This window comes from Choloepus didactylus, chromosome 4 (assembly GCF_015220235.1).
Source record: "Choloepus didactylus isolate mChoDid1 chromosome 4, mChoDid1.pri, whole genome shotgun sequence".
NCBI lineage: Eukaryota > Metazoa > Chordata > Mammalia > Pilosa > Megalonychidae > Choloepus > Choloepus didactylus.
The window spans coordinates 79,007,114-79,019,932 of NC_051310.1; the positions used below are offsets into that span (position 1 = coordinate 79,007,114).

The window sequence follows — 12,819 nt, forward strand, 5'->3', positions numbered from 1 at the left end:
ATAAAAATGGCAAAAAAAGTGAATATGGAAGTGTGAAGAGTAAAGAATAGACAGGACAGCCATAAGGAGGTGGGGATTTGCCCACCAAATATCAGAACTTGTTACAGAGCAAAAGTAATTAAGACAAGATTATCCTGACCCATAGATACCAGAAATGGAACTACACATGTATGAAAACTTGGTATCTGAGCCAGCAGTGCCAGCAGTGAGAGAAGAAAAGATTTAGAAGAGAAGAGAAAATTTTTATGGGGGAAAAAAAAAGTGACATTCTACCCCCTACCACTTCACATTATACACAAAATTAAAATCTGGATAAAGACCTAAACGTCACAAATTTTTTTAGGAGAAAATATAGGCAAATAATGACCTTAGAGTATGATGGGTTTCTTAAACAAGACAAAAAAAGCACAAACCAGAAAGTGAAACAATAATAAAATTCACCTTCATTAAAATGTAGACTTCTGGTCAGCAACAACAAACAACATCAACTCTGAAAGAGCTAAAAACTGAGAGATCATTGCACCAGATAACAAAGGAAAACATAAAAACAATTTCTGCAAATCAAGAAGAAAAAGGCAAACAGCTCAGTCTTGCAAAGTCTTGTTAATTGTATATGTCATTTTTGGAAAAAAAAGAAAGAGAAGGCAGCATATCACACAAGGAGAAGAGCATATCATCTGGTTACATACTCCTTGCAAAGATGGAGAAAAGGGCCCCATCCCACCTGGTTAGTAAGGACATAAGCATTACACAGCCTCTTTGGAGGACAATTTGTCAATAATCCATCAAAAAGAATTTTACATCTCTTTGACTTGGCAATTGCACTTCTAGCAATTAACCAAACTCTTGTGGTGCTGAATATACTAAAAGCACTGAAGTGTACATTTTAAATGGGTGAATTGTATGGCAGTATTATTTCTCAATAAAGTTGTTATGTATATACACATATATATACCTGCATATATATAAGACATTCTTGAAAAGCTGAACTGGCAAAACATCGGCAGACCCTGAATGCACTTAATGAGAAGGCAGCATTTTATGAGGAACAAATTAGTTATTACGGCACCTACACAAAGACTTGTTTAGACAACTTACAAAGAAACGATACTTGGCATATAGCTGTAGAACAGGGTTCAGCAAATTGTAGTCCAAAGGCCAAATCCGGCCCTGCATCTGTTTTTGTAAATAAAGTATTATTGGAACACAGTCATACTCCTTTGTTTGCATATTGTCTGTGCCTGTTTTCACCACTACAATCACAGGGCTGAACAGCTGTGACTACACTGGCCAGGAAAGCTTAAAATATTTTCTATCTGGCCAGAAAAAGTTTGCCAATCCCAGAAATAAAAATATCTTCAAGTCATAAGGTTCAGTGAAAAACAAAAGTTGTAGGATAATATGGTCACTAAGACACCATTTATGTTAAAAACACACACAACATAATACTTCATATTTTCTGAGTATATGAAATAGTATCAGATGATCCAGAAGGACAAACACAAACCAAACTCAAAACCATGGTTACTTCTGATCAGGGCTGCGAAGACCAGGACTGGGAGATGGTCAAGGGGGACTTTGACTTTATTTATAATTTTTGAGAAATTGTTTTGTTTAAAGGAGATAATATCCATGTATTACCTGAGTAACCAAACATTTGGTTTTAATTATTTTTTTTTTTAAAGTGAGGCTGGCAGACAGGGACGCGTGATTTTGAGTTCTGATCTTGACCTTAATTTTACTTTGCCAGAATTTTAAGTGTTCCAATCCTAGACCCACCTTTTAGTTTTTTCATATCTTTTCCAGGCATTCCTCTTATATTTTTCCTTATTAAAGTCAGAAAACTGGGGTTGATGATAGCTTAAGTTTTAAGGTGAAATGAATTATGAGCAAGAGAGGCAGGGATGATAGAAGACAGCTATAAAGAAAGCACAGGTCAGCGAATGCTGGGTCCTGGCAAAAAGTCAACTATTTCTGGCCTATAATTTCCATTTCAGGGCCCCCTGGCCATGTGCCTACCCCCAGTCTCAGATTCAGCACCACCTTGCAATTAGTCCATGCTCACATCCTTAGTATTTATATCTGAGAGCTGTGCAATTTCTAACATTTTATGTACTTCATTCTGTAAGGAAGCTTGGCTGTTCTAACAAAGTACACACTAGAAATAAAAATGAATTACGGCTGATGAGCAATTAAGGCCCCAGAACGGCACATATATAACTTGAACCCCAACAAAGCTGCTTTACACAATTTAGAAAGAAAATGTGGGTATCAATGATAAGATACACATAATCCATCTTTAGGAAAATAAAGTAAATTGAAATTCAACTGTGGGAAAGGGTAGATTAAGTTAGGACAAATTACAGTTTAAAAAAATTTATGGGAATGGAGAGTCCTTCCAAGCAAAAACATAATGTCAAATGAAGTTTCCAACTGCCTGTATTTAAATAAAATTAGACCTCAGAGAGCTTATGTACAATTCTGGAAAAATCGTGCTCTCAAACAATAATAACAAAAGGAGACCTCAAAAAAAGAGATAAATTCCAAGGATAGGGTATCAGTAGGCTATAATGTTTAAAAGGGCCTTGGCTAGGTCTGTCTGCTTGAGCAACTGTCAGTGGGGGGAAACTTGTGCAATTCCCTAATTGTGGGTACCACAGGCACTTCTGCTTTTGAAACAAAAGCAACTAGACAAACCTAAGGGTAGCTAAATTGAAATAAGGGAGGAAAAACCTGGCTGTATATAAACTACAGTTACAGGAAAAAAGAACACTCACCAAACAGAACTTTCAAACAATCTGGTTTTAAACAAAACTCAGGGAAATTAGAGCAAATCTTCACAAAGAAGAGAAAATAAGATGTTGAGTACTAATGAAAGGAAAGCATTAAAAATTCCACACACACACCCACTTTAAACTAAATGTAATTTCATTTTAAGTTTCTACTCGGGGAAAAAAGGTTTCTCCCTACTAAACTTACCTCCGTGTTCTAGAAACACTCGAACACATCTCTCCTTTCCTCTTGCTGCAGAGAAATGAAGCAGGGTCCAGCCATTAGCATCTCGGCCATTTGGAGAATACCCTTGCTCTAGCATCTTCCGTACTGTGTGAACATCCCCAGCAGCCACTGCAGCCTGAATCTGCAATTCTTCCTGGAGTTCAGGGTTCCTTCGGCAATGGTGGTGTAACATCCTAGCTGAGTCCGCTTTTTACAAAGGATTCATTAGGTCACAGGGATCAGCCTTTGAAGACAGAAAGCATGAAATTTAGAATAGTTGGCTCCTGATACTGAGTCCACTAAATATCACAGAATTTTCCATTGCTAAATCATGTAAACCCTAGTTGTAACAGTTCATACCACAACTAATTAATACTAATCAATATTAATAAACGTATCTTTTAAGACCAAAACTTTAATTTCCCTAAGATCTTAAAGGATTGCAGAAAGAAAGCCAGGCATAAATCTCAAAACTCCCAAGAAAGGACATTTCTTCTGTAGCCCTTTGACACTCAAAGCAAAGGATCCATGAACGTAACAGTGTGATTCTGGGTAACATGGGAGGTGAAGCTGGGCAGCTAAAAGATGGAATGCAGAAGATGGGTCAGATGACTACTGTTGTAGAAGTTCTGATTTACTTGATGCACCCCTAAGATTTAAGTATTAAACCATTCAAGGATTTCATAACTGGACAATTCATAGACTACAAAAGCTAAAGACCCTGATCCTACATTATGAGAAGGAGTTTAAAAAAAAAAAAAGGCAAAAAACTTGAAGCTGATTCCCTAAAGTTATTCAACCTTATTTTATTTTTGGTCCAAGGATGGGAGGTTTGACAGGGAGGAGAAAGAGGAGAGTTGAGGGGGTAAATATATTAGAGTAAAATGTTTGGATTACAGTCACATTTCTTTTGTTTATTTCTGCTCCTCTCTCTATCCTCCCCCATTTTATGTCATTTGAGTTACGTTTACTATCCCTCTTTTGTTACCCAATCCTCTTTTTTCACTTTTCTAATTTCAGGTTTTCCAAAATTTCACTCTAAATATTCAAACTATCAAGAGCATGTAAAATATTTAATATTTGTAAGAATCAAAACAACCTGTTTGGATAACCACAAGAAAAAAAATATTTTAACGGAAAAGTAGTATACTGAATTCCTACACTCTCTATTAGGTCACAAAAGGGGTATATACTCAAAACCAAAATAAAATGAGACCATCTCTTCATGCAAATAGGAAAAGTCCAAATTGATTTGGTGAAAATTTACATCTTACGTGTCTGTGTACAAACACTGCTTTAGTGCATTTTTTAAGCTTCAAGTACATATAGAAACTTAAACTAACAAGCTTTTAGGAATTCATTCCATCTGGGCTAATTTTAAGGAATAGATTAGATTCATCTCTTAATTAGTAGCTTCCATTTCTAAAAATAAAAAAACTTATGTGATAAAGCTCCTTAAAGACATTTTTATTCTCATATGTAGGTTAGACATCTTGGGAAAATCCTGTTACCAATAATAATTTATCTTGTAAAACTGCTCATTATAGATTGTACCAAGCCTAGTTTAGGTCAAATCATCACAACGTAACAGTACAATGTCTAGTTTGTTTTATGTATAGAAAATAGTATCATTACAAATTCATAAGTAATACTACTAAGTGATGTAATTAAGAAAAAAATAGCCTACTGCTACAAATAGCTATTTCCTCAGAGAAAATTGGGAAATGAGAGATTCCCTGACAATTTTAATAAACATGATTTCCCCGTTTCTTCACTTAATTATATTCTTTTCAATTGCCACCAAAGTCACTTGTCTTAGAAATTTTAAAACCAAGAATCCTTTTGGAATAAGTTTTTTGCTGATTTTTAATGCTATAAGAAAAAAAAGGTTGATGATCTTGAGAAGGAAATCAATTGAACCTATTATTATATGCTCATATGCTCATAATAATCACCTTTAACAGCTTTTATTTTAATGGGATGATTGTCTTTGCACTTAAATGAGGTCTACCATACAAGGAAATTATTCAAACAATGTCAAACAAACCTGGATTTTCTTTTGGCGAGCTGTGGTTAGAATATGGCAGCTGATTTAAAGGAGAAAAATAAAAGCTTGAGTAGGTTTCCCTCCAGAACTGCAGGGGTGACGCCAAGCCCAGCTCTAACACTTACCTTTCGGAAGAGTGTCCCTTCTCTTGATGTATGGATTGTCTAATAACCATGGTGCACATACAGCATCATGAGGAAGGGGGTTCAGTGTGTGTCTAGGCTGCAGAGTAAACAAGCTTTCTTAACCTAAAGATAAAAAAAAAAATAAATAATAAGAAAACTCCTCAAAAAAGAAAAAAGAATCCTAGCTGCCGGCATAATCTACAATTTGATGAGCTTAAATTCCAGCACTTAAAAAAGAAAATCTAGAGTAGAAAAACACCTCAGATCAATTCTTAAAGAAAACAATCTCATTACCTACATTTAATCTTCAAGGTAGTATCTAATATGATTTCTTTTCAGGAATTTTCTTTTTTCCTGAAAAGGACGTTTTTGTTTAGTGTTTATATTTTTTTAAAAGAGTAAACAAAGAAATGAATAAATCACACATTTGGAACATAGATGCAAGCAGATTCTTTTTCTTCTATTCAGAATATATTTTCAGACTTGCTTATTTTCAGACTTGAAATATTATCAAACTGACACAGTCACTTGCTCTTTTTATACAAGACTAATGTGAGAATGTGTGTGCATTCAATACAGTAGATGATAAGGTCCAACACTAAAAGGAAATTGGCTCATTCTTCTTATGCCCTAAAGGCATCATGTTAATCATTTTGAAACTGTTATGCCTACAGCAAACTAGGTGAATACAACAGCAAGACTTGCCAGCTTCCCCACATCAGTTCTGAAGAGACTCTCTACCACTAAAAAAACAGGACTCTTTGTCCATGTCAATTGAATTCCATCAAGGACGCATACAAAGAAACTGACTTCCACACAACACACCACAATCACTCTAGCAATTACTGGGAAGAAGAAATGGGGAAGGAACTGCCACCTCTTGTGAGTGGTTGTTAAGTGAAACCAATCCTCCACCACAGACACCCTTCAGACAAGGAAAGGTCAGTCCCCTAACAACCTGATGTGCTGTGGGCAAAAGGGGTACTCACAGGTGCTGCTGGCTGCACAACAGAATTTTCAGCCTATCCAAATTACCGTACTCTATTTCTACTCTTTCCTTTTTTTAGCACCTTATTTTTGTCAAACTTCTTCAAAGAAGACAAAGGTTTTGCCGATTTTCACTTGGAAGTAAAATTTGAATTTCTGTTTCTAAAGAAATGATTTAGACATGACCAGAACAACTCTTACAGGGCAAGCTGCAGGAGAATCATCCTTACAGACATGGATGATTCTAAGACTAAAGCAGGAAATATGCGACATGAGCCCGGGGTATCTTGTATTGCCAGAAAGTAAAGAAGTGCTCAACTGAAACACAATGATAGGGATATGTCAGTCAGACAGAAGGGCCAACTGAAAGAGCTATCAATGGCAAAGATGGAATAATTTGAGCAATTAAATAAAGTAGTACTGTATTGTAACCTAAAGTATAAAATAAGTATCGAGTCCACATTGTTATAAATCAATGAATGAATGAATGAATGGGGGACAAAAACTAAACCTCCCATGACAAAGAATTCCAAGTAATTAGACAACTCTCTGCAAGGAGGTAGAGCATAAATCCCTGATCCTTAAGTGTGGGCTGCACAAAGTGACTACCTTTCAAAGAGGAAAAGGGGTGAAAAAAGAAAACTTTACAATGAAGAAATCTAACAAACACTACCTCGGCCAGGTGATCAAGGTCAACACCACCAATAAGTTATGCTGAGAGTATGTTTCTTTCATATGATGTGATGAGAAGGGCACCTCACCTCACCTCTGTGGTCCTTCTCCCTTATACCCGTAACTTGGGGCAAATCACGAGAAAAACATCAGACAAATCTCAATTGAGGGACATTCTACAAAATATCTAACCAGCACTCCTCAAAACTGTCAGGGTCATCAAAAACAAGAAAAGTCTGAGAAACTGTCACAGCCAAAAGGAGACATGATGACTAAATGTAATGTGGTGTCTGGATGGGGTCTGGGACCAGAAAAAGGGCATCAGGTGAAAACTAAGGCAATCTGAATAAAGTCTGGACTGCAGTTAATAATAATGCATTAGTATCGTTTGTTAATTGTAATAAAATATTTATCAATGTAAGATGTTAATAAGAGGGAAGCTGGGGGTGGGGCGTATATGAGAGCTCTGTACTATTGTTGCAACTTTTCTATAAATCTAAACTTACACTGCAACCAAGTTTATTTAAAAAATGTAAACTAAGGCCCCAAAGATGGGCCTCAAGCATTTCCAACAGAACCTGTGATCATTTTCCACAGGAGCTGCAGGTATATCTAGAGAATGAAAAATGCTGGATGCCTTATTTCTAAGTGTCCTCAGCAACCTGCTCCCAAGAGGAACAGAAATGACCCCATATGGTTTCAAGCCTTTAAGAATTCTTGGCGATGGTGGCTTCCCTCCACCCATCGCCTCTTCCATGGGGGCAGTGGGGGCGGCAGGGAGGAGGACCAAAGACCTGAGAGTAGAGGAGAATATAAAATGGTATTTATTAATTTATTGATAATATCAAGAAAATGTGTCTTATTTTTAAATGAAGTACCTAAATTATTTCTCACCACAAGAAAGATGTACAAACGATGGCAGCCCATGATAATTCCAAATGAGATATGTCAGACAACCGAATGCCTACTGAAGACCTGACATGCTTGGTCCAGTGCTAGAACTTGGCCACAGGTAGGACCTGTGGGTGATATTTTAATAAAAAGTTCTGCATACTTAAATCAAATAATCCTAGAATTTTAAGGGTTTTTTTTCCCTTTTCCAACACCACCAAGTGCTATAAATGACAACCATCGGTTTAAACACCCTCCCAAAAAAGCACTACTTACATGTACCTGGTACGGTGATCTTTACAGGAAAAAAATCACACACACACATACACCATACACACACCACTGACACACTGACAGGTCAGCTACATCGTATGTAATTATGAAGGACAATGATTTATTATCAAAATATATCAGGAGTCCAAAGCAAGTTTCTCTCTTGGTGTTGTTTTATGAGAGCAGTACCTAATAAAGTATAGCTATTGTGTATGTACAAATAAAAATTTTAAATATCTACTGAACTTGAAAAGTAAACACAATGTCAAGTGGTAGAGATGGCTACTGAAAACGACAAAGTTAGTAAAAAGATAAGAATGAGAATGGAAAAAGCCTATTTCCCCTCAGGGAATGCAAGTCTAAAATATGACAGTTCATGAAGATCACCTGTAAAATAAAGGAATGTGGCTAAGGAGGTAATTGCCTAAATAATATGTTCAATGTAAGTTATTTTAAAATAATGATGACTTATGGACTCAGAACCACTGATAACTCCGAGGGGGCAGTCTTTACAAATTCCACTCCAGGTTTCACAGTCAAGAAAAAGATAAAAGCATGCAATCAAGCAAGATTTCAGAATCATGTATCAAAATGAACCATTTCTCCAAATCTATCATTTCTATATGGGAAGGTCATTTAGCCTAATATTAATACTATTTTTAAACTTGGCTAATTCATCTTTTCCACTCTACATGGGACTCAAGGAAAGCAATCCAGGCTTCTAAACTTTTGTACTATTCATCGTATTAGAAACTACATATTTAAGAATTAAAATAAATAATCCATATAGATACCAAGTGAACTTCATTGAGCTAAAACAAAAACTTCTCACTTCACACAGTTAAAAAAAGAAGTCTATAGTCTTAGAAGAGAGTGAAAAATAAAATAACCTTAAAACAAAATATGTTTAAGACCTGTCTAAAATTAATTCTCGCCAAATTTTACCACACTTCCCCAGTTTCCTTCGGCATAAGTGATTAGTCATTAATAGCTATTTGCATATTATTTTCACCAAAAGTCCACACATTTTTGATTAAGTGATGCAAATTGGAACTGTGCTTTCTGATTTCACACAAACTAGAAACAAGCTAACAGCTTGCTACTCAAAAAAAGAAATAAGCATTTCTTTGCAGAGTAAACAAAGATAAAGGATGGTAAGGAAATAAAATCAGCAACTCCAATATTGGCCCTGATAAGAAAAATCCACCAATGGCTCACAAGACGTAAGAGGAAAAAGATTGATGCAGAACACTACAAGGCAGAATTAAGGGGTGCAAGGTATCTGACATGTACAAGGATGAGCTCTACTTGTGTGATTACCAGCCTAGGACCCAAAATAAATTAGAAGTGTTATTTTAGTACAACTCAACATCGTCAACATAGTGTTTATATTCCAAAACAAATAAGGGCATTCTTATTTCCTCCAGATTACTGGACCTCTATATTACATAAGGATTTATCATCATGCACAGCTTATCTATAACTCACATACAACTCACAATAGAAAAAGAATCACAATTTTCATGAAATGTGAATGAGGCAATCGAGGAAATTCTATAATTCACTTTTATAGACCCAAACTCAAAGTTTAAATCAGTATCATCTTTTTAACCTATGTCTGGAGGCATCATCTTAGCAGCTTCATTTGCCAGTGCCTGCAAAGTTTGCTAGGAAAGGAGATAATCATGCTTAGGGAGTACATTCAGTGTGAATGAAGTGAAAGGCTTAAAGTCAGGTATTAGATATGCTTATATAAACTGTTTATTACTTTAGACTTGTTATAAGTGGTGTGTAACCTCCATGTTACCAAAGTTAAATGTAAACAAAATAAATACAGAGATACTGTACATGCACTAACATTAAATATCTGTGAAAGTCATCACTTCAGGTGTAAAGAAATTAAGTACTGGCATAGGGTACTGAAAATTCATCACTACTGTCATCAATTAAAATCAATTATTCTCCCTGATTATAAATCTGTATTTGTTTAAAAAATGTATCTTTTTTTTTTTTTTCAAAACCATGTGACTGCCAACAGAATTAACACAAAGTTAATTTTTGCCAGAGTGAAAAATATAAACAACCTATGTTGGCAAATATATACTCCAAGTGAATACTTTAAATGCTTGGCAAAACCTAGATCAAACACTCTCAAACATGCTAATACGAGGAACATATATCTGACAACAATTTATATACACTCCCTAATCTTAGAAACACTATTAAAGGCTGAGAGGATCAATGAAATATTATTTAAGCAATGCAAATGAACAGGCTGGAAACCTCTCTTTACTTCACATGCTTGACTCTAGCCAACTCCCTTACCATCTCAGGTGAAAAGACCCTTCAGAAATGAAAACATCCTAGGGTTAAACCTATATCAGACAAAAACATTTACCTGATAAGGCCTGAAAAGAAAATACGTATTTTCTTTTGATCACAAAGGCACATTTTAAATATTTTGGCATTTTTTAAGTCCTAAAGTAATCATTAGTTATCAGTCTGGTGGCTTCCACATTCAAATAATGAAATTCAGCCTTTAACTTCTGCCTAGCATTTACTGAAGTGGTCAATTACCTTTCATTACTTCTGCATACATACAAAGGCTGCCCTAAATTTTCACCATAAAAGAATATTAGCAGATGCTGATCCTAAATCCCATTCAGTAGAATACAAGCTCCCTTTGGTGACCAGTTCCAGCTCTCAAGAATATGCAAGCCCTCAGAAGGGAATCCCCTTAGAAGTTATTTTTAGCTGGGTCCTCACAATTAGAAGGATCAATAAGGACATAATTTCTTTTTGTGGAGGGCAGAAAATCTAGTGGAACTAAGTAAATCAAAGACTCCTTAATAACTTCTGTTATTTTAAGTGCATCTTTGTTCCTAAAATTTCCTGAACAATCTAAGACATTAAAATAACTTTGAAATTAGCAAATCACTTTACTCTCAGGTCATGTGGATGCTAAACAAGCCATTCATTTGACCAATTTCCAAGTTAACTCTTGTAGTATAATTTCCTGACTCATATGCCCTCCTTAGGAATTACATTCAATTCCTAAACTTACCTTTAGTGCATTTTCAGAGGCGGCAACAAAGTAGGGCAGAAATGTGACCACATGAATTAGTCGCTTAATTTTGTTCTAGCAAATTCTCTGTACAGAGTTTTGAAATAAGATATCTTATTTACGAAGACTACGCAAAAAAAGGCCCAGATTTCCAAACACACCAAAGCATCTTTTGTTTTTGAATTCCTGAACGGCAAATTATTGTTAGCAAAAGTGTGTAAATGTTTTAGAAAACTTGAAGTGTATCGAATATTATCTTCTTGTAACAGTTACAGAGCACATCCACATCTGTCACACACAATAAGCACTCAAACAGTTAATTATATGTAAATGTTTCTGGAGCGGATATTGCCTTCATACCAGTAGGTATACCGGTTTACTTTTTACTGGGAAAACATTTTTTTCCCCTGAAACGCATAAATTCGAACCCATTCTTTTACTTTCCCTTACCAAATCCTTGTCACTTAAGTAGATCAAAAGATTTCCTAATGGAAGGAAAGGAAAGGTGATGAGAGGAATTATGGGAGAAAACAGCAAATTGTAGTTTAATTAAAAAGCAGAGTCATTCAGAATTAACAAGCAATTAACAAGGAATTGTGGTATTCCTATGAGAACAAGAGGGGGCGGGGGGGTGGGGCTTTGAGACCTCAGAGCAAGGTAAACGACACAGTGTACCAAAAAATAACGCAAAACACGGAAACGCACCGTACAGAGAGGAAGGGGGGTGAAATTCGTCTCTGAGATAGAAAAGTTACTGGATGAGAAGGATCAGGGCAGCACAGACAGTGTTATTGTTTCTGCTCAAAAGCTGGGGGCTCTTAAAGGTACCACTCGGAAAATAAAGCACTGCTTAATGAGGTAGGGGACAGAAATAAACAATGGGGGAGGGGAGGTCTGCGATCATTACCTTTACAGAGGATGCTGGTCAGAGGCACCCTGCCTGCTGCTTCTCCGGTGAATAGGCAGAGCTCTTCCAGCAATCTCGTCTCCTCCAGCCAGCTTAAACCTGGAAAACAGAAATGAGTAAGTGGTGCAGTACCCCAGGGGCGAAGAGGAGGCAGGCTCTGAGGAGGGGGAGGCAGAGGAAGGGGCTGGGAAGTGGCAAGGGTAGGCAGGGAGGAGCAGTGATTCCCCACCCTCCCAGCTGGCCCCCTTACCCTCAGGGGAGGTAACTGACTTTACCTGTCTCCTCAGTTGCTGCTCCTCTTCCTCCTTTCAGCCTCCTCCACACTCACCAACTTCTCCATTGAAGAAACACCCCAGGCAGGGCCGGACACGGGTAGCCCTGCTCCTCCTAGAGCGCCTCACGGCCCCAGCCCGGAGAGCATCCAGACAGCCGAGCAGGCGGGAGCGGGCGGTCCCGGCCGCCGGGCAAGCTCGGGGCAGGGGTGCAGGGAGGAAGTCCCGGCTCGGGGGAGAGGGGGAGGGAGTCCCGGTCTGGGGGCTCGGAGCAGGGGACTGTCGCTCTCCCGGCCGGAGACTCGCAGCTACGGGGGGACGCAGGCAGTCTCGGGGCAGCGAAGTCCCGGGTCATACAGGGTCCGAAGTGCCAGTCGCGGGGGCTCTGGGCAGGGGGCTTTCGGGATGCACTTTGCACTGGGCCACCCCACCCCCTCCCTCCAGCACTTCGGGGTCACTGGGATGGGACCAAGCCTTCAACAGCCAATCAGCGGCCGCACTGGAGTCTAAGCCCGGAGCCGTAAACCAGGTCCGGGGTGGGTGGAGGTGGGGGGGTGGGTACGACTTGGTTGGTTGGTTGCTTC

The 12,819-nt window shown here is 37.8% G+C and overlaps 1 protein-coding gene across 1 annotated transcript in view; it reads right to left on the reverse strand.

The window, feature by feature from the left end:
* Positions 1-12,722, reverse strand: part of ASB7 (ankyrin repeat and SOCS box containing 7) — a 53,755-nt gene extending 41,033 nt beyond the window's left edge. The window contains exons 1-4 of the mRNA XM_037832906.1: positions 12,239-12,722; positions 11,964-12,062; positions 5,170-5,292; positions 2,980-3,241 (exon numbers count right to left, since the gene is read on the reverse strand). Coding sequence (XP_037688834.1) covers positions 2,980-3,190 — 211 coding nt within the window. The 5' untranslated portion in view covers positions 3,191-3,241; positions 5,170-5,292; positions 11,964-12,062; positions 12,239-12,722. The remainder of the gene's footprint in view (positions 1-2,979; positions 3,242-5,169; positions 5,293-11,963; positions 12,063-12,238) is intronic.
* Between the last annotated feature and the right edge of the window lie 97 nt (positions 12,723-12,819).